General features: G+C 45.4%; 1 protein-coding gene and 1 long non-coding RNA gene across 2 annotated transcripts in view; one reads left to right on the plus strand and one right to left on the minus strand.

Moving 5' to 3' along the window:
* Positions 1 to 6345: 6345 nt before the first annotated feature.
* VOPP1 (VOPP1 WW domain binding protein) overlaps positions 6346 to 21678 on the minus strand; it is a 111174-nt gene continuing 95841 nt past the window's right edge. Inside the window, exon 5 of the mRNA XM_045494315.1 lies at positions 6346 to 8956. Coding sequence (XP_045350271.1) covers positions 8766 to 8956 — 191 coding nt within the window. The 3' untranslated portion in view covers positions 6346 to 8765. The remainder of the gene's footprint in view (positions 8957 to 21678) is intronic.
* Positions 12307 to 13777, plus strand: LOC123606228. The gene is made up of 2 exons (XR_006716179.1): positions 12307 to 12475; positions 13580 to 13777. It is a non-coding gene; the product is annotated as an uncharacterized LOC123606228 (long non-coding RNA).

Below are 21678 nucleotides of genomic sequence, written 5' to 3' on the forward strand. Positions count from 1 at the left end.
CCAGATTCTTCCATCTTGCAAGTGTGAGACTCTGCAGCTGGGCTCCAGAAAGAGAGGGAGAGCCGCGGGGCCTGGGTCCCCTGTATCCTCTCTCCACCACCAGCATGGCCCACCTGGCTGCCAGGACCCGGGAGAGGTGGGCGCAGCTGAAGAGGAATGGATTCTTCTAAGCATCTAGCCAAGCATCTTCCACAACAACTGTTTGTTTGTTTTTTATAATGTTTATTTGTTTTTGAGAGAGAGTGGGGGGTAGGGAGGGGCAGAGAAAGAGGGAGACACAGAATCTGAAGCCAGCTCCAGGCTCCAAGCTGTCTGCATCGAGTCCAAGAAGGAGCTCAAACCCACCAACCATGAGATCATGACCTGAGCTGAAATCAGAGGCTTAACTGACTGAATCACTCAGGCTCCCTTTTTTTTTTCCTTTTTTCTTTTTTTTCCACAACATCTTATGCTAAGTTACACTCATTCTTTTGAATGTGTAGATTTTGTTATTTAACAATGAAAAACATGGCACAACCTGAGAGATCACAGGACAGAGCTTAAGAAAATGCATAGCACCCATATGGTAGGGCTACTATTTAATCATTAAAGCGAAGAAGTAGGAGAATGTTTTAATGCCATGAAAAACTGGCGAAAAACAGGCTACAAAAGATTCCCATTTTGATCCCGGGTGTGTGTCGTGGAAGCAAGACAGCTAGAAAGCCTTGGGGACACATCCAACTGTTACCTTGGGGCAGTTGCCAGATTTTCCTTCTTCTTGGTGCTTTCCTTTTCGGTCTACACTTTCTGTACTGAGCACGTATTACTTTCGTAATTAGATTCAAAAATAGGCGTGCCGGGGTGGCTCAGTCGGTTAAGCGACCTTCTTCAGCTCAGGTGATGATCTTAAGGTTTTGGGGGTTTGAGCCTCTTGTCAGGCTCTGTGTTGACAGTTCAGAGCCTGGAGTAGTTTTCAGATTCTGTGTCTTCCTCTCTCTGCCCCTCCCCTGCTCATGCTCTCTCCCTCTCTCAAAGAATAAAAGTATTTTTTTAAGATTTAAAAATAAAGCCATGGGTTTGGTTTCTTTTGAATGAAAATTACTAGCAGGGACCTTGTCAAGATGCGCCAAGCTGGGTGCCCGCCGGCGCCCCCTCGGCCCCGCCCCGCCCCCGGCCCCGCCCGTGCAGCCGCCTCTGAGAGCCCCCAGGCCCTGAGCTCTGCCGCGTGGGTGGGGCCGGCCTACCTCCCGGTTCCTCCGGCGACCCCCCTCCGCTAGGCGCCGCCACGCCCCAGCGTGCTCTGTTTAGTCCTCCCCTCACCCCTGTGTGCCTCCGTAGCTCCATTTCTTAGATTAGGAAACGGAGACATCGGGAGCTCCTAGGACCCCAGCCGTGGGTTGATGACGCTGGGTCGCAGCAGCCAGGGCCTGGACCTGCCTCCCTCCCCTCAGCGTCATACTTCGGTCCCGCCTGGGCCCTGATCTCTCCAGGACGGGGCGCGCGCCAAGAACTTCTATCCACCTGCGTCCTGTCTCCTAGAGCGCAAAGCCGGTGCCTTCGCCCCTGCCGGAGGGCGATGAGGCCTGGCTTTCAGAGGAGAGAGTGACAGGACCAGAGGCAGAAGGCGGGAAGAGGGAGCTGAATTTCAAGGTCAGCGCGCCCAGCGCGTCCTACCAGGTTTGGGGGCTAATACAACGGGCAGAGACCTAGCCGAGAAGGGAATAAAAAGAGCCAGAATGCTGTAAGGTGGACATGAGACATGCCCTCCCCACGACTTCCCAGAACTGAGATACTCCTTCGGAGCACTAGACCAACACACCATCCCTGCTCGGCTTCCAAGTCTCTGTGAGGGAGAGGAGACACCTGGAAGGAGGGTCCCTGGCTTTGCGGCTCCCCAGGGGAGCACAGAGAAGGCGCCCGCAGAGGCCAGAGTACTTAGGCAAGTGCTCCCACAGAGGGCTTTTCCCCACTGGGCCTATCCTGGCAGGGGGTAGCAAAGGACAGCATGGCCTTTGGGGACAGCCAGCCTGGCCCCAGGAGAGGGGAGCCCTCTGCTGATCCCAATCCCATCCCCCTCTTACTGTGCCTTCATCGCTATCCCTCTCTGTACCTATATTCTAGAGCTCAGTCATAGAGGTCAGATGGAAGAGGTTCTAGACGCCTTTAGGACACCCCTGTCACATCTGAGAGGAGAAACTTGTCCTAAGGACACTCAAGTGGCCAGCAGGTTTTTAGGGACGAGTCCTCTGTCTAGAGGGCAGGATTTCTGCAATCTGTATCTTGGATCTCCTTGTGCATCCACACTGTCAACACTGGAAAGTTCTTCCTGACAATGACAGGCATGGAGTGGTGGAACTATTGCCTTGTCCTCCTTCGAGAGAAATCTGAGTTTCCTTGGAGAACCTGGTGAGAACCCAAGGAGTGATGGGCTTATGGTTGGGTACACACCTGGGGCAGGAGGCCTCAGGGCTGGTCCGGCATCATCTACCAGACTAGGAACACATGATTTGGGAAACACTCTTGAGGTTCCACGAAACTGCTCTCTCTTCTCTTGGGTATTCCTCAGCAGCACCTGGATGCTGTTTCAGGACTGACCAGCACCTTTGGAGATGAGAATGAAACAGTGAGCTGCAACGGAGCACAGCAACCCTCATGCTCAGCCAACAGAATGCCAGGAAGTAATTCAACCTTTTAGCTCCCAAGACTGAGTTGTGATGTTTTGTAACAGGGATCTGCAATATTAGAGAACTGGGTTAGAGTTGTGTGTAGAGAATTGTGTTGGTTCACCAGAAGTCATCAACCCTTGTCACAGGAGCTTGAATTTTACCTTCAACTTTATAAATAACCTAATTATGTTGTAAATAACCAGCAAGACCTTAAGAGTGGAGCATTTTCTTTTTTTGTTTTTAATGTTTATTTATTTTTGACAGAAAGAGGCAGAGAGAGAGAGAGACAATCCCAAGCAGGATCTCCCTGCACCCTCAGTGCAGAGCCAGGCACAGGGCTTGGGCACAGGGCTTAAACCCATGAACTGTGAGATCTTCCCCTAAGCAAAATCAGAAGTCTGATGCTCAACTAAGCCACCTGGGAGCCCCAGCGCTCAGCATTTTCTTACTCTTGCCCCACACTGTCTAATAAAGTAGCCGCTGGCACTGTGGAGGTGTCGCACACTCGAGATGTGGCTTCTCCAAGTGGAGATTGTGCCAGGGAGTATAAAATGCACGCTGGATTTTGATGGTAATGTGGGAAAAAAAATGTCAGCATTATTTTTAAAATGTTTTTTTTGAAAGAGAGACAGCGAGAGAGAGAGGGCGAGCAGGAGAAGGGCAGAGAGAGGGAGGCACAGAATCCGAAGCAGGCTCCAGGCTCTGAGCTGTCAGCACAGAGCCCGACGCAGGGCTCGAACCCTCGAACCAGGAGACCATGACCTGAGCCGAAGTCGGATGCTCAACCGGTGCCCCAGGAGCAACATTTCTTTTTACTAAACTTTCTATTGTTACATGTTGAAATGATAGTAGTTGGATTTACTGGGTTAAATACGAAAATAAATTTCACTTTTTTTCTTTGTAATGGAGCTACTGAAATTTTTTTTTTTTTTTTAATTTTTTTTTCCACGTTTTTATTTATTTTTGGGACAGAGAGAGACAGAGCATGAACGGGGGAGGGGCAGAGAGAGAGGGAGACACAGAATCGGAAACAGGCTCCAGGCTCTGAGCCCTCAGCCCAGAGCCCGACGCGGGGCTCGAACTCACGGACCGTGAGATCGTGACCTGGCTGAAGTCGGACGCTTAACCGACTGCGCCACCCAGGCGCCCCAAGAGCTACTGAAATTTTAATGTAACATATTTGGCTCCCAGTATGCTTTGATGGATGATGCTGGGCTAGAATATCGATCTAAAGGCATCTAAAAGTACCAGGGGTGTGGTGGCCTCGGTGTTGTTTGTGATTTCCAGAGTCCAGAGAGAGAGAGATGAAAACAGCTCTCTCCAGCATTCCTGTTACTGATGAAAAGGGATGGAGTGACGCTCCTCTCCCTCATTACACTCTTGGGACCTGCACAAGAACTCCCTCCCTTCACCTTTCTTCAGGGGTGGTGGAGGGGAGGCAGGCATGTTGATCATCATCCCTGCACCCACCACACCATTTTTGAGGGGGCTTTGTGTCCAGAAATGGAGCAGGATCTTTCCTGGACAGTGCAAGACAACCAATCCAAAACAAAAACATTATGGTAAAAAGTTGTGGGGGGTCAGGAGACAGCAAAAGAAATACCCAATGTAATACGATTGCTTATAAGAGATTGCTTATAATTGATTGCTTATATAATTCATGGCTTATTCTGGGGTCCTCACCAATCTCATCTTAAATAAATGGTGAGGAAAAAAGATGGTTGCCCCAGGTTTTTCCTTCCCAGCTCTGACTGGCTCAAAATCCATTACTGAGCATCACTCACCATTTTAAGACAAGGAGAACACTACGGTGACATGTGGGGTGGTGGTGTATGGGACATCCTTTGTCGTCTATCGTCACGTAATCAAGGTCTGTCTGAAAGATGGAAAATACATGGAGAATGTATTCAAAGATCTTCTCCCCTACACCTTGGGTCTCATCTGCTGACAGATGGACAAAGGATTGGGTGGGAGTTCACTTTCTCTCCCACTGTGCTTCAATTTTTCCTCCTCAAGGAAATGGAGCATGAGGGAGAACAGAGGACTTTAAACATTTGTTGAATATCCACAGTGTGCCTGGGACACGCCTGGTGTAAGCAACAGGTGGTATCATTCTTGTTTTATAGTTGAGGAAACAGACTTGCGATCATTTGAGTGACTGAAACTGAAGGCATTTGTCTGAAGACACACCTCTAACAAACAGCAGACTCAGGACTTGAGCAAGGCTGTGGGTGCATCTTCAGAGCACATGATACCACATCGCGTAGTTATGCCCATGTGGGTTGCCTTCACGTCTACTTTGTGCTCTCCTCTTTGGCATTCAAAGAAGATTAGAAGTTGAGAACTCAAACTATTAAGGCTGAGATGCTTGGCCAGGTGGGTGGAAAGCCTGGTGTAGGACAAGACAGGAGAAAGCTTGGCTGAGCTCCTTTCCTCTGGTGCCAGAGAAAACTTCTGGATCTGGGGTGCTGGTGCCTGGGTCATGATTTCTCCCACGTCCTTGAATCTCCACTTTGCAAGGGATCTCCCTATGACCTTGGATCAAGGTCTGGGGACCATGGAAAAGGGATGGTAGCCCAGACTAAAAGTGTTTTCATTGACTGATTCATTCGAAAATGCCTAATTCACTTGTAAAAGTTAACTAATGGTGGGTAGCCCACCTCCCAACACCTTACGATGCAGAGCGCCCCCTTTGTGAGAAAGCAGGCTTCAGGGCCATCACTTCCTGCAGCTAGCTATTCCCCTCACCTGGGAGCCAGGGGCAGAAAACACAGCACCCCGGGCATAGCTGTTCTCCAGAACACCCATCAGGTGCACGCCCTGGCCATGCTTGCCTTCTGCACCTGCTGGCCTTGCTGTGGAGTCTCTGTAAAGCTCTCACCTCCCCAGCCACCTTCTCTGAACATTTTCAGCTTCAAGTTTTCTCAACCAATCCTCCCTGCCATCTTCTATTTCAGCAATCACTCAGAATTTCTGTTCTTGTACGTTTTCACCGTGAAAGCCACTACAGGTTTTTTTGAGGTTCAGTGAAATTTGGGAGGAACAGCTATAAGTGAGCAGTCAGTCAGTTTGCAATTCTCAAGTCATGACCTTTGACTTGGAAATAAGGCTGCTTCCAGTTTACTGGGGGAAGTTTGACGACCTGATGAGGTATCCAGGTTAGGTGTGTAAATTAGCCTAGACTTCACCATGAGCAAGCTGCGTGACTTCTTTTGGCTTATTTCCTGTCCTGTTTTCAGACAAAATGCTTCTTTATAAACAACAGCTCAATTAATGGTTCATCTAAAATGCAGCCTGCCTGTAGCAACTATATCCTTCCATAGATCTGTGACAGAAATACAGTTTCTGACCCCACAGAGCAGCATCGTTAAAATCAGCTACCTATGGAAAGCAGATCCAGGCCCTTTGGATAACTAACCTTGGTATCACCTGTGAGTTTAGCTCATTAATGCTTCTGCCTTTCCACTTCAGGTAATTTTTTCCTTAGATAGATTTTTCAAATATGTTGGTGCACCAAACCTTCCTGAAATGTTCTTTGACAGCATCTAATTTCTGGGGCTCCTGAGGTTGAATGGGTCACCCACCCCACGACTCTCCACCCCCACCGGGCTGAAGCCGGACCTTCTGTACGCCCTTCTTCATTAGAAACATCATCTCCACCTGCTTTTCCCCTTCCCAGAAAAACAATCAAAGCACGTGCCCAAATTTATTTTTTATTTTGCATACATAGTAAACAGGACCCTATCAAAAGAGAACAGAAAAGCGAAAGAAGCCAAATGTTGCAGAGAGAACACAAGCACAGATTGGCTCCCGGTTTACTCCTAACCACTGACTCTCTAAGACATCAACACGCCAGGAGCTGGACTCACTCCGGGAGGGGGACACAGTCCACTGACGGCACAGAGGAAATGAGAATGGCCAGGAAATGTCACCACAAGTGGAATTTCTACACACAGTATGGGTGTTCACTGTAGCAGGGTTCTCATCCAGGTTCAAGGGAAAACGAAATTTTTCTTCACACAGAATACAAAGCGGTTGAGCGCTACCTAGATCATCCAGTCTCTGAGATCATTTGCTATCAAAAAAGATAAACAAAATTAAGTCATGGATATTTGGGTGCCTATTCAACTGCACCCGGATCCAATTCCAGGGGCATCTCTTACTGTGTTTATTTAAAAAAAAAAAAGGGAAGGGAGAAATTCAAACTAAAAGTGCAAAACGAATGACCTGGAGGAAGAGGAACCTTCTGGACCCCTGTGGTTGTCCTTGGTTGTAAACAGCAACGTTGTGCTTTGTTGTCTCACTTGAATCCAGGACTCCAGTGTGGGGAGGAACTGCAGTCCGGGACAGGAGTTCGGAGGTCACAGGAGGGTGGCTGAAAGACACCAGCAGCAGCATCTGTGTTTATAAACTGTTTCCAACGGTGTTCGTGTGGCTCCAAGCGTTTCCTGTGGAATTCCCTGGGAGGCTGGCAGACTCTCCATCTTTAGAGGGAAGGTAAGTCAGAGCCGTCGCTGCGGCCCCATCCCGATTTCACGCCCTCCCCTGATACAGAGATCCCAGTAGGAAAGGGACTCCTAGTCTGGGGGACTCAGCATCCACTGCAGCGGGATGTTCCCATGCTCAAGTTCAATGAGTAACAAAATTGCTCAAGTTCAATGCGTAACAATTTCGCAAGAGGCTCCAATTAGCTCATTACAAAAATAAGCCCCTGCCCCCCACCCTATCCCACTACTAAACACACACAGGGATCTACCCACCTTGGCTAGGCTGCTCTGCCTTCCTATACACAACGGGTCAGATCTCAATCTGGGTTTAAACGCACTGTCAGCATCACTAACTGCAGAGGAACAGGACCTCCCTGCATCCCGGTGACTAGGGCTACTGTTGGATCCCAGGGTGAGATCTGTTTCTTAGACAGGATTTGCATTTCCAACCACATCTTCTATTCTAATGTTGATTTAGTTGTCAGTGAGATCTATTCTGTACTTTTTGAAGAGATCTTCCTGCAGTCCTGGGATTTTGCATTCCTCTTTTTTTTTCCAGCAAGCTTTCCCCTTGTCAGACACACACTCCTGCTGAGATCAAACAAACCACTGCAGGGGCCTGCTGCCCCAGGCTCAAAACCGCCGGCCAGACCCTGCCGGGATTCCTCTCTCCCAGGGGTTGATGTGACTTCCCAGCCAGATGTGCCTCTCTGCTTTGCAAATGTCCATCACCACCCACTGCCGGTGCTGCCTCGGGGAAGGGTGTGGAGACCTCTGGTCATGACAAAGCCAGAGGGTGGCTGCCGGTCCGAGAAGACACTCTGAGTCTGACCTCAAAGGACAGGACTCTCTCTACAGGAGTGTCCGCAAACTCACTAAAAAACGGGGAAATATTTTATTTCTGCCAAGTCAGACCAAGAGCTCATAAAATGCAATGTCCCAGTTTGAGGCAGAGAGAAATTCCTCATAAACTTAAGTAACTTTCCTTAGTCATTTTCAGGTAAGTGTAGACATCCAACTTGGCCAGATTCTGGATCCTGTCATCTTGAGGAAGAGAGCTCTTCCAGCCCTGGCTGTGCAGAAGGGCGGCCTCCCTCATTCTTAGGAAGTGAATGGAGATAGAAAGTGCTAAGAAGTTTCTTCTACACCACAAGTCTAACGGCTTCTTGAAGAGGAAGGCCCACAGGACCAGGGGCTCAAAGAGTGGAGCCTGTGGGGCCTCGTTTCCACGAGCTGCCTGCTGCGTGCCTGGGAGGAAGCTGTCGAGGCTAGCAGCGGTCCCTTCCGTGTGCTCACTTGTATTCTCCTGCACACACCAGCCCTGCCTTGCCTCATCCTCCTTAGTCTCTTCCCCGAGGGTCTAAGGTGTCAACCCTCGGGGACTGTCCACACTCTGCCAGAGCTCGGATTACATCAGAAACAGAAGTAACAGAGGAGACACAGGGTGAATTCAAATATCGGTCCTCCATGGAACACTTGAAAGGGGGCTGTGCTTGATTTGAAGGTATCAAAGAGGAATTTGCCCTTAGTGGCTCAGAAGACAATTCCTGGAAGCAAACGTTGATGGGGACAGAGGTGGAGTGACAGTGCCCCTCCCTGTTCCCCTGTGAGGTCGCACAGGCAGGTGACCCTGCTACTTGGCCTTCACCACCTGTTCATATGGGGGCGGGGGCGTATTGCAGTAAGAAGGGGGCGGTGGGTAGGCTGTGCTTCCCTGGGGTGAGTTGGGTTGGGCCTGGAAAGCCATCGCCATAGCATTCCCGGCAGGATTCATCCCTGGTCCTCCAGGGTCCGTGTAATATGGCAGCCCCGGCTGCTGGGCCCCTGAAAAGACAGATGAGCGGATGTGAGACAGCAGAAAAAAAACTTACTGCCCATCACGGCCAGGGCATGGCCAGGCTGAAGGGGCCATGGAGAACCACCACGCCAACAGTTCACTCGGCTGCCACGTATGGAGGGCTAGCATGCCCAGATATGGGGATAGGTGACAAGCATGAGCCCTGCGCGAGTCCCTGGCCTCATGGCGCTCCTGCTGTCCTCGGGTGCAGACGGATGAAAGGGCACACACAGACTCACCAGGCTGGCTATGCGACGGGACAGACGGTAACGGGATCAGGCATGTTGGGGGTGGGTGGGCCTCCAGTGTCGCTAAACAAGAGCCTGAGTGATAAACCAAGGAAGCCCTGCACAGAGCTGGACAGGCATGTGCTGAAAACTTACCCGCAGACCACCCCGTGCACACTTTAGAGTCAAGAAAGCCAGGCAAGTAAAGTAGGCCAGCTTGCAACTATCTACCGCAGGAGGACCCTGGTCTCCTGACTCCTGGCCAGAATTATCACTGGCAGCTCCACAAGCCCCTTGAGAACCCGGTTTGCTGAGGTACATTCTGAAGTGTGGTCTCCATTCCCTTCTGCTGGGTTAACATTTTATCAGGGTGGCGATTACCTGTCATCCGGGTGAGCCCAAGTTCATGGACAGGGAGGCAACCTATGGGAGCAGAAGCCGGAGGGGTGGGTGGATGCATCTACGGAATCTCTATTTGTCTTTGGCATTGTCGGAAGAGAAGCGTCTCTCCAAGGGCAAGGCTATGGGATGCAGGCCTAGGTGCAGGACATGGTATTGTGGAGAGCGAAGAAGGAGACAAGAGGGAACAACCTGGCCACCCTGTCCCAGATCTAGCTGAACTCTCATTTTAATGGGCAGAAATATTTGATCTGCTGTTGTAGAGTCTATTTTTTAGATATGCTTACACTGATCATGTTGATAACACTACAGAATACTGAATATATAAATAGAGAAAAAATGTGAGCTTTGGGTATGTCCTGGGCTAGGCTAATTTTGTGGGTAGACTCAGATCTATTTGAGTTAGGCCTCATTTAAGCCATAAAGATACTGGGAGTGTCAGTGAAGTCATCCCTGTATGCATATTGATTGGGTAGGGCAACCCCCACCCTCCACCTTTCCTCATCCCCCACAAATCTGTCTTGCCACAGTTTAACTGAATAAAAGTCAGATTACTGGGAAGATGCCCAGGGTGTCAGCAGGAGAGCAATAAGTCACAAATGCCACCTTCATCAACTGCCACCTTATCTCACACCTGGATGGCCCAAAAGACAGCACCTGCTTCTATCGGTACATCTCCCACACGCTTGGGATGCATTTGTTTACAAGCCCGTGACCAGCCATGACCAAGAGTTTCCCACGGATAGAGATTATGACTTATTTATCTCTGGACCCCTGTATATTTTATGCAAATAAAAAGTTACTTAAAGATTTTAAAAAGCCAAGCAACTGTTTTGGTTTGGAAAAGACCAGATGAAAGTCTTTGACTATGAGAGCAGGAAAGGAGGAGAGAATGGGAGGCTATAGGAGAAAGAGAGGGCTCAGGGGAATGAGAGGTACAGGAGAAGGAGGGGGTACAGGGGAGAGGGTGCAGGGGAAAGAGAGGGTGTAGGAGAGAGGGTTCAGGGCAAGGAGAGGGTGTAGGGGAAAGAGCATTCATGGGAAAGAGAAGGGTGCAGGGGAAAGGGGTGCAGGGGAGAGGGTGCAGAGAAGGAGAGGGTGCAGGGGAAAGAGAGGGTGCAGGGGAAGGGTAAGGCCAATGAAAGCTTCATGCTGGGCCTGCTGGAGCTGAGGTAGCTTCCAGACTCCTGTGTAAAAGTGGGAATAAAAACATAGATTTGGTTACCACCACCCAGGAAGAGTGCAGGGAGAGAGAAAAGATGGCTGAGAAGAGAACCATAGCAAAGACCAACGTTCAAGACAGAACAGAACACAAAGCATGGAAGGTGGAGGAGAAGGACGCAAAGGAGACTGGGAGAAAAAGCGTCACCCAGTGAAGCAGGGGTTGGATCATGGCAGCAAAGGGAAAGGAGAATCCTTAAGGAAGAAGTGACTGGTACTTTCCAATAATGCCTCACAGAGGTCAAAATAAGAACTACAAATTTTCAGTGGATATGGTTGGTATTTGGGATTTCTCACCAATAGGTAGTTTTAGCACAGTGACAGGCACGAACTGCAGTGGGGAAAAGGCTGTTCAGGGGACGGAAGGAGACGACTAGAGGAGGGGGTGGGTGGTAGCTAACAGGGAAGCAGGAAGAAGAAAGACGTATTTTTAAGGATGGAAAATGCTTGCGGTTGTTTGAAGGGTGTAGGGACACATTTACAGGAAAGAGAAAGGATTTCCAGGAAGAATATAAGCTCAGTGAAGGCAGGGACCTCATAGGTCTGGTTCAACATTTGCAGCCCACTGCCTAGCAAAGAGCCTGGTGCACAAGAGGGCACGGGTTTGTTCTGTTGAATGTGCAAACAGACCTGTACAGGCAGCAGCTATGAGAAGGAGCACAGGGGGACCCATGGTTGCGTGGGAAGGAGAAGTGGGGTGCTCCCAGCAGCAAACCTCTATATGCAGTGAACCAGGGTGCTAGGTTATTTGAGCAGAGAGATTCCCAAATCCTCAGAGAAGAGATGGCCACAGATGGTAGCAAAATAGTGACAAGGAGTGACAGAGCCCACTGGCATGGAGTTCAATGTGAAAGGGACTTTACAAACAAGGGTGGAAGCCAGGTACCATCTCTTCACCCTATGCAGGTGGGACACGGGAGAAGAGAAATAGCCCTTCGGGCCTGAAGGCTCGTGGCAGATGGTGCAGAGAAAGAAAACATACAGAGAATTCTGTGAAGAAGCTGGAGTTACAGGAAGACTGTTTCTACACTAGTCAGAGAGGAAAGGATTCAGAGAGGTGAGTTAGACAATGTCAGCCTCATAGCTGCCCCTTCTGTTTCAAGCATTGAGCGTCTGCAATGCCAATGTCTATTACATTTGTATTACATGTATGTACACATGGGTATGCATACATGTTATATGGGTATGGTAGGGGGACAGTAAGGGGACGGAAACGGGATCCGATAGAATTTTATACATATTCTTGAGGACACAGAGGCTCAGGAAGATGAAGTAACTTGCCAAAGCCCCACAGCAGATATTTGGAAGCACCAGGACTGAACACAAGAGTGTACTGGAAAGCCTAGTCTCTTTCCGCTGGGACAAGTGTCTCTCACAAGAGGGTGATGGACAGGGGGTTGGAAGTTCAGGCTAGAGAGGGATGGGAAAACCAGAGAAGACTAGTGACCTAATGGGCTTACATTGTGATCTCCATCCTCCAAATCAAGGGCTTGACTAAGAACTGTCATGACACAGGCTTCCCACCTGGGCTGCACTCTGATCCCTGGCACATCGTCTTGTCTCCAGAGAAATGAAGTCACTGCATTCTTTAATGCCATCATCTCTTCCCTCATTGAGAGTCTCAGCACGATTTGAGAAGGGACTCTAGATTCAGCAAAGGTGAGTAAGAACATCTTAAAGATGTCAGTTGACAGTAGCTCATCCTAAGTTGAACCATCCCACCTATGCCGAAAGATGGTCTGGCGGCCAAGCCTTCTTAACAGTGATCCTGTCACAAGTCAACTGAGCTGGGCCAATCTTTACTTGAGATGCAGAAGAATCTGGCTGGCAGCAGAGACTGGAGTGAACATGTAGGGAGAGGGGGAGATCGCCTCAGGAAGACCATGTGACCCACGAGACGTGGAAAGCTTACCAGCCCCAGGCTGTCCCAATTCCCAACAGCCTCCACGTGTCTTTGTAATTACCCCCACTTGGAGGTAGCCCTCACGAGTTCCAGGGCTCCTGCCAGCATTCTCAGTTTAATCAGAGCCCATATCCTGACTTCCTACATCCATCTCCTCAAGGTTTAGGCAGGTCTCTCAAACCTGCCTAAAGAGCAGGCACGCAGTTCAACCTTTCCACTATGACTCAGACTTCCTATATTTATTCCCGCTCTTGGTCGAGGTCACCCTATTCCCCAGTTCACTCACGGGACTATAAGCTAAGTTCCCTTATGAGGGATAACAGACGCTCCATAATCAGGTTCTTACCTACCTCAGTCTTGTTTCTTATCGCCCTGCCTTATTCTTCCCTTCCTAACAAGAGTCTGGTTGCTTGTATCCTGCTCACCTCTTCCCTGACCCTCACCAGAGAGCATCTCCTGGCTGTCCCACATGCAGAACACCCCTCCGTCTCCACACCACCCCGATCCTAGCCTCTTGTGTGGCTAAATCCCACTTGTCTTTCAAGTCTCAGACCAGAATCACCGACTCCAGGAAGCTCCATCTCACCGCCTGCCCCTCCCTTTCTGGCTGGATTAGGTACCCTGTCTTCTTTGCCTCCAGAGCAGTGTAATTTTCTGAGCCTCCTGCACATGAGGATAGGCTCATTCATCTTCGAACCCTCAGCGCCCAGAATGGCACTTGGCATGTGATTTTCCGTAAATGTGTGAGATGAACGGCTGAAGAGGGATGACTGGTGCCGTAGCTCTGGACTTTGTCCCCGCTCTGCTGTGCTGGGCACACTTGGCAGTTTCCTAAGAAACACTTATTTCTGATATGATAGGAAGAAAAGGCTGTCCCAGCTCCTCAAGCCTGCACCAACCCTGCCCATCACTCCTGAGGACAGAGGCATTCAATGATGACCTGAATTCCCTGTCACAGGCCATGGGGCTGCATCGGGCTGTGTATCTGTGCATCAGGGCCACTCACACTGGAGGATAATAAGAAGCACTGGCAAGTGTGTCCTATGTATTTATTTATTTAAAAAAAAAACCATTTTTTAATGTTTATTCACTTTTGAAAGTCAGAGCATGAGCGGGGGAGGGGCAGAGAGAGACGGAGACACAGAATTCAAAGCAGGCTCCAGGTTCTGAGCAGTCAGCACAGAGCCCAACACAAGGCTGGAACCACGAACCGTGAGATGGTGACCTAAGCCGAAGTCAGATGCTTAACCGACTGAGTCACCCAGGCGCCCAAGTGTGTCCAATTTAATTGGCATTTTTTATGTTTACAGTAATAGCTCCTGGATATTGCTGGGAATTAGGACGGGACTGAAATATTGGAGTTGGAGAGGCACTTGGGATATTAAAGAAATAGAACAGATAGACGGTGGATAAATTATGTATTCGTCAGGAATATGAACCCTTGGGTGAAAACACTTGACAAACACATGGATGGAACATGCTGGAAAGAGTGTGGTGGAGGTGGAAGGGCAGCAGGAACAGAGGATAGACCCTCACTGAGCCGCTAAAGGCTCCCTGGCTGGGTAGCGACGCCAGCAGACATTTGCTAGATCTCTGCTCTTTTGGCTAAAAGAGTGAGTCCTGACAAGACACTGACTTGGTTGACCATTCAGGCTCCCATGGAGAAGAGAAACTGAGGAGACGGACTCAGTTCTGACTCATCTGCATAAGGGGCAAAAGGAACACTTTACTGCATGTGTGAAAACCAGAGAGAGAAGGCCAGGCAAGAACAGGTATGTGTCCACAGACTTGAGAGAGGTGATTTCAAAAACATTCCCCAAAATGTACTCGTGATTCTGTGGCACATAACTCTGGAACCCAAAGCATATTTTGGCTAATCAGGGTCCTCTGAGGTTGATGGATTTTTCTATTTCTGTAAAAAACGTCATTGGGATTTTGAAAGGGTTTGCACAGACTCTGTAAAATGCTTTGGGTAGTACTGACATTTAAACAATATTAAGTCTTCCAATCCATGCATGTGGGATCAGTTTCCATTTATGTATGTGTTTTAAAATTTCCTGCAGCAATGTTTGTAGTTTCCACTGTACAAGTCTTTCACCTCCTTGGTTAAACTTTCAATTATTTTATGTTTTACTGCTACTGTAAATGGAATTGTTTTTTTTTTTTTAATTTCCTTGTCAGATCATTCATTGCTTATGTATAGAAATTTAACTGATTTTTGTGTTGACTTGTTTCCTGATACTTTGATGAATTCATTTATTATACCTAGAAGTTTTTTTTGTCAAATCTTTAGAATTTTCTTTTTTTTTTTTATTTTAGAGAGAAAGAGAGTGTGTGAGTGGGGAAGTGGGGCAGAGGGAGGGAGAGAGAGAGAGAGAGAGAGAGAGAGGGAGGGGGAGAGAGAGAGAGAGAGAGAGAGAGAGAGAGAATCTCCAGCAGGCTCCACGCTCAGCGTGGAGCCCAACCTGGGGCTCGATCCCATGCGCTGAGCAGTAATCAAGAGTCAGATGCTTGACCAACTGAGTCACCCAGACCCAAATCTTTTGAATTTTCTGCATATGAGATCATATCATCTGCAGTTTTCTTTTCTTTATTATTATTTTTTTATTACTTTTGTGTGTGTGGTGTCTTTGGTTTTGGTATTGGGGTAATGCTGGCCCTGTAGAATGTATTTGTAAGCTCTCCTTCCTCTTCCATTTTTTGGAATAGTTTGAGGATAGGTATTAAGTCTTCTTTAAATGTTTGGTAGAATTCACCTGTGAGTCCATCGGGTCCTAAGCTTTTATTTGTTGGGAGTTTTTTGATTGATAATTCAAATTCATTATTAGTAATTGGTCTGTTCAGATTTTCTATTTCTTTGTGACTCAGTTTTGGAAGATTATATGTTTCCAGGAATTTATTCATTTCTTCCAGGTTGTCCAATTTGTTGGTATATGATTTTTTGTAGTATTCTCTTATAACCCTTTGTATTTCTGTAATGTCAGTTGTTACTTCTCCTTTGTTTCTGATTTTATTTATTTGGGTCCTTTCTCTTTTTTTCTTGATGAATCTGGCTGAGGGTCTACCAATTTTATCTTTTCAAAAAACTGGCTCTTGGTTTCCTTGATTTTTTTTCTATTGTTTTGATGAGGTAGTTTCCTTCTTTAAAATTTTTTTTTTAATGTTTATTTATTTTTGAGAGGGGGAGAGGGGCAGAGACATAGGGAGACACAGAATCCGAAGCGGGCTCCAGGCTCTGAGCTGTCAGCACAGAGCCTGACACAGGGCTCAAACTCACGAACTGTGAGATGATGACTTAAGCCGAAGTCAGATGCTTAACTGACTGAGCCACCCAGGCACCCTGAGGTTATTTCTTTCTATTCCCCGTTTGTTGAGTGTATTTTATCATAAAATGGTGAATTTCATCAAATGCTTTTTCTGCATCAGTTGAGATAATCATGTATTTTTTTTTCCCTTCATTCTGTTGATGTGGTGTATTATACTGACTGATTTTTTATTTGTTGAACAATCTTTGCAGTCCAGGAGTAAGTCCCATTTGGTCATTTAAAAATACTGCTGAATTCTGTCTGCTTGTATTTTGTCGTGGGTTTTTTCATCAATGTCTACTGGGGACAATAATCACCTGTAATTTTTTCTTGTAGTGTCTTTGTCTGGCTTTGGTATCAGGGTTATTAATGCTGGCCTCACAGAATGAGTTAGGAAGAGTTGCTTCCTCTCCAATTTTTGGGAAAGTTTGAGAGAGACTGTTACTGGTTTTTCCTTAAATTTTTGGTAAAAATCACAAGTGAAATCACCAGGTTCAGGGCTTTACTTTGTTGGGAATTTTCTGATTACTGACTCAATTTCCTTCGTAATTATAGGCCTATTCAAATTTTCTATTTGTTTGTGATTTAGTCTTGGTAGGTTGTGTGTTTCTGGAAATATGTTCTTTTTACCAAGCTAATCCTTTTTTTTTTTTTTTTTTTTTTTGGTGTACAACTGTTCATGGCACTCTCTTATAATCCTTTAATGTCTATAGAAGGTAGAAATGTCCCTACTTTCATTTCTTTCCTCCCTCCCTCCCTTCCTTTAAGTAGTCTTCATGCTCAGCACGGAGCCCAGTGAGGGCCTTGAACTCAGGACCTGAGATTAAGATCTGAGATCAAGAGTTGCACACTTAATTGGCCAAGCCACACAGGCACTCCTACACTTTGATCTGATTTTAGTAATTTATGCCTTCTCTTTTTTCTTAGTCCATCTAGCTAAAGGTTTGTCAATTCTATTGATCTTTTTGAAGAACCAATTTTTTATTTATTTGTCCTTTTATTTTTCTTCCTTATTTCATTTAGCTGTTATTTTTATCATTTCCTTTTTTTCTGCTAGTTTTGTGTTTAGTCTGTTCTTCTTTGTCTAGTTCTGTAAGTTATAAATTTAGGTTGCTGAAGTCTTTCTCGCTTTTTAATCTGTGTATAGCTATAAAGTTTCTCTTCCCTTTAGCATCACTTTTGCTGACTCATAAGTTTTGCTATGTTTTGTTTTTATTTTCATTTGTCTCTAAGTATTTTATAACTTCCCTTGTGATTTCTTCTTTGATCCACTGGTTGTTTAAAAGTGTGTTGTTTAATTTCACAATTTTGTGAATATTCCATTTTTCCTTTGGTTAGCAGTTTCTAACTTCATCATGTTGTGGTCAGAAAAAATACTTTGTATGATATATATTTTGTTAATCTATTGAGACTTCATTTGCTGCCTAACATGCAGTCCACCCTGGAAAATGTTTCGTATGTATGACTGTGTATTCTGTTGTTGGGTAGAGTATTCTGTATGTCTGCTAGATCTAGTTCATTTATTTTGTTCAAGTCCTCTATTTCCTTATCTTCTGTCTGATTTTTCTATCCGTTATTCTCCAACTATTATAGTACAACTGGCTATTTCTCCCTTCAATTCTGTCAGTTTTTGCTGTATTGAATTTTTTCTTGATATAGAATATCCTTTGTCTCTTAGGACTTTTTTATTTAACTTTATTTTGCATGATATTAATATAGCCACCCCTGCTCTCTTTTAGGTACTGTTTGCATGGAATACATTTTCTTCCTTTCATTTTCAACCTGTTTGTGTCATTGGACCTGAAAAAGTCTCTGGTAGACAGCATATAGTTGGATCATGTGTTTTTATCCATTCTTCCAATCTCTTTCGATTGAAGGGTTTAATTCATTTGTATTTAAAGTATTCACTGATAAGAAAAGACTTCTGTTCATGCTATTTGTTTCCTATATGCCTTATAGTTTTTCTGTCCCTCATTTCTTACATTACCATCTTTTTTTGTTTTCAGTTGATTTTTTGTAGTGAAATGCTTAATTCCTTTCTCATTTCCTTTTGTGTATATTGTATAGCTATTTCTTTGTGGTTACTATGGAGATTATATGAAACACTCTAATGTTAAAACACTGTAATTTGGGGGCGCCAGGGTGGCTCAGTCAACTGAGCATCTGACTTCAGCTCAGGTCATGATCTCATGGTTTATGAGCTCAAGCCCCGCATGAGGCTCTGTGCTGACAGCTCAGAGCCTGGAGCCCGCTTCAGATTCTGTGTCTCCCTCTCTTTCTACCCCTCTCCTGCTCTCACTCTGTCCCTCTCTCACAAAAAAAAAAAAAAAAAAAAAAAACTTTAAAAAATTTCAAACACTGTGATTTGAATTTATACCAGCTTAATTTCAATAACATACACAAATTCTGCTCCTTTACAATTCTGTCCCTTCCCTTTCAATGGCTGATGTCACAAAATTACATCTTCATATGTGATGTACCCTAAAACATAAATAATTATTTATTTTAAATGCATTCATCTCTTTTTTTTAAATATGAAATTTATTGTCAAATTGGTTTCCATACAACACCCAGTGCTCATCTCAAAAGCTGCCCTCCTCAATACCCATCACCCACCCTCCCCTCCCTCCCACCCCCCATCAACTCTCAGTTTGTTCTCAGTTTTTAAGATTCTCTTATGCTTTGACTCCCTCCCTCTCTAACCTCTTTTTTTTCTTCCCCTCCCCCATAGACTTCTGTTAAGTTTCTCAGGATCCACATAGGAGTGAAAACATATAGTATCTGTCTTTCTCTATGTGACTTATTTCACTTAGCATAACACTCTCCAGTTCCATCCACATTGCTACAAAAGGCCACATTTCATTCTTTCTCATTGCCACGTAGTATTCCATTGTGTATATAGACAATTTCTTTATACATTCATCAGTTGATGGACATTTAGGCTCTTTCCATAATTGCATTCATCTCTTAAATTATATAGAAAACAAGATTTTAAGTTACAAACTGACGTTACATTAATGTTAGTTTTTACACTAATAATCATTTTTTCTTTAAATTTATTAGTCTCTTAAACAGTGTAGAAAACAAAAAGTGCATTACAAACAATAGTTACAATAATACTTTTTACAATTGCCAAGGCATTTACCTTTTCTGAGATGTTTATTTCTCCATATGGCTTCAAGTTACTCTCTAGTGTGTTTTCATTTCACCTCGCAAGATTCCCTTGAGCATTTCTGGCAGGGCAAGTCTACTGGCTGCAAACACCTTCAGCTTTTGTTTATTTGGCAACGTCTTAGTTTCTTCCTCACTTTTTTTTTAATTTTAATTTTTTAATGTTTGTTTATTTTTGAAGGATACAGAGACAGAGGTGAGTGAGGGAGGGGCAGAGAGGGGGAGACACAGAATCCGAAGTGGGCTCCAGGCTCTGAGCTGTCAGCACAGAGCCTGACGTGGGGCTCAAACTCACGAGCCGTGAGATCATGACCTGAGCTGAAGTCGGACGCTTACCTGACTGAGCCACCCAGGAACCCCAGTTTCTTCCTCACTTCTGAAGGAAAGTTTTGCCCAGATACAGGGTTCTTGGTTGACAGATTTTTTTCTTTTAGCACTTGGAATATATTAGTTCATTGCCTTCTGGCCTCTATAGTTTCTGATAAGAAATCTGCTTATGAGCACTATCAACAATAGCCAAAGTATAGAAAGAGCCCAAATGTCCATCGATGGATGAATGGATAAAGAAGATATGGTATACACATGCGTGCGCGCGCGCGCGCACACACACACACACACACACACACACACAATGGAGTATTACTCGGCAATCAAAAAGAATGAAATCTTGCCATTTGCAATTATATGGATGGAACTAGAGGGTAGTAAGCTAAGTGAAATTAGTCAGAGAAAGACAAATATCATATGCTTTCACTCACATGAGGATATTAAGACACAGAACAGATGAACATAAGGGAAGAGAACCAAAAATAATATAAAAACAGGGAGGGGGACAAAATATAAGAGACTCTTAAATATGGAAAACAGAGGGTTACTGGAGGGGTTGTGGGAGAGGGGATGGGATAAATAGATAAGGGGCATTAAGGAATCAACTCCTGAAATCATTGTTGCGCTATATGCTAACTTGGATGTAAATTAAAAAAAAAAAACTCACATTAAAAAAAATAGAAATATGCTTACAGTCTTATTGAGGATCCACTGTATGTGATGATTCACTTCTCTCTTGTTGCTTTCAATATTCTCTCTTGGTCTCTGGCTTTTGAAAGGTTGATCATAATGTGCCTTGGTGTGGCTCTCTAAGTTCCTCTTACTTGGAGTTTGTTCAGCTTCTTGGATGTTTATATTCATGTTTTTCATAAAAGTTTGGAAGTTTTCAAACATTATTTCTTCAAATATTCTCTGTGCTCCTTTTTGTCTCTCTTCTATTTCTGACACTTCTACAATGCATATGTTGGTCTGGTTGATGGTGCCCTACAAGACTCTTAGGCTCTGTCCACTTTTCTTCAATCTTTGTTCTTTCTGTCCCTCAGACTTGATCAATTCCATTGTCCTGTCTTCAGTTCCCTGATTGTTCCTTCTGCTTGTTCAGATCTGTATTTGAATCCATGTGGTAAATTTCTCATTTCACTTATTGTACTTTTTCACTCCAGAATTCCTTGTTGTTATCTTTTTAGGTTATTGCTTTAATGATATTTCCATTTTTTTATACATTGTTTTCTTGACCTTCTCCACATATTCCTGTAGTTCTTTGAGCTATTTGTTTTTGTTGAGCACCTTTAAGACACGTATTTTAAAGACTTGTCTAGCAGATGTACCATTAGGTATTTTTCAGGAACAGTCTCTTTATTTAATTTTTGCCTTGAATGGACCATACTTTCCTGTTTCTTTGTATGATTTGTGATTTTTGTTGTTGTTGAACATCAGACATTTGAATCTAATAATGTGGTAACTATGGAAATAACATCCTCCTCTCCTTCCCGACAGTTTACTGTTGTTTTGCTAATATTTTTATTTTTATTTTATAAAGTTAATTGTTGTAGGCTGTCTCTGTGCTGAGAATAAGCCTGAAGTATAAACTTATGGACTTCTCAGGTCATTTCTGAGCTTTTCCCTGGGATGCACGCTCTCTTTCTAACTTTTCTGGTGTATGCAGTTGGTTTGGAACATCCTGGTCTTTACTGTCTAGCTCTTAAAGGGGAAAAAGTGAAAAAGGAAGGGATGGGGAGAAGGGCACTGGCCACATAAGTGCCCTGGAGGCCACCTCAGCCAGAGCAGGGAGACACTTGCAACAGCGTGGGGAGGTGTGACAGGGGCTGCCTGCCTCTTTAGTCAGTAGCAGCAAACACCATCAGAGTGCACAGTACCTATATTTGGAGGACAGGGTCCCTTTGCCCACCCTGCTCCTGCTTGCTATGTGCAAGCTCCCCAAGGAATATGTGCCCAGCGGCCTTTCAAGGGGCCTGAGTTGAGGACCGGTAGCTGCCACTGAACTGAGAGCTGAAACTGACCAGGTGAACTGTAATTTACCCTCCAACTCTTCCCTGTAAGTGACAAGCCTTCAAGAGACTTAAAAATGCCAAAATACAGTTGACCCTAGAACAACACCAAGGTGACGAGCACCGACTGCCTGTGCAGTTAAAATC

Source organism: Leopardus geoffroyi, chromosome A2 (genome assembly GCF_018350155.1).
Source record: "Leopardus geoffroyi isolate Oge1 chromosome A2, O.geoffroyi_Oge1_pat1.0, whole genome shotgun sequence".
In the NCBI taxonomy this organism is placed as follows: domain Eukaryota; kingdom Metazoa; phylum Chordata; class Mammalia; order Carnivora; family Felidae; genus Leopardus; species Leopardus geoffroyi.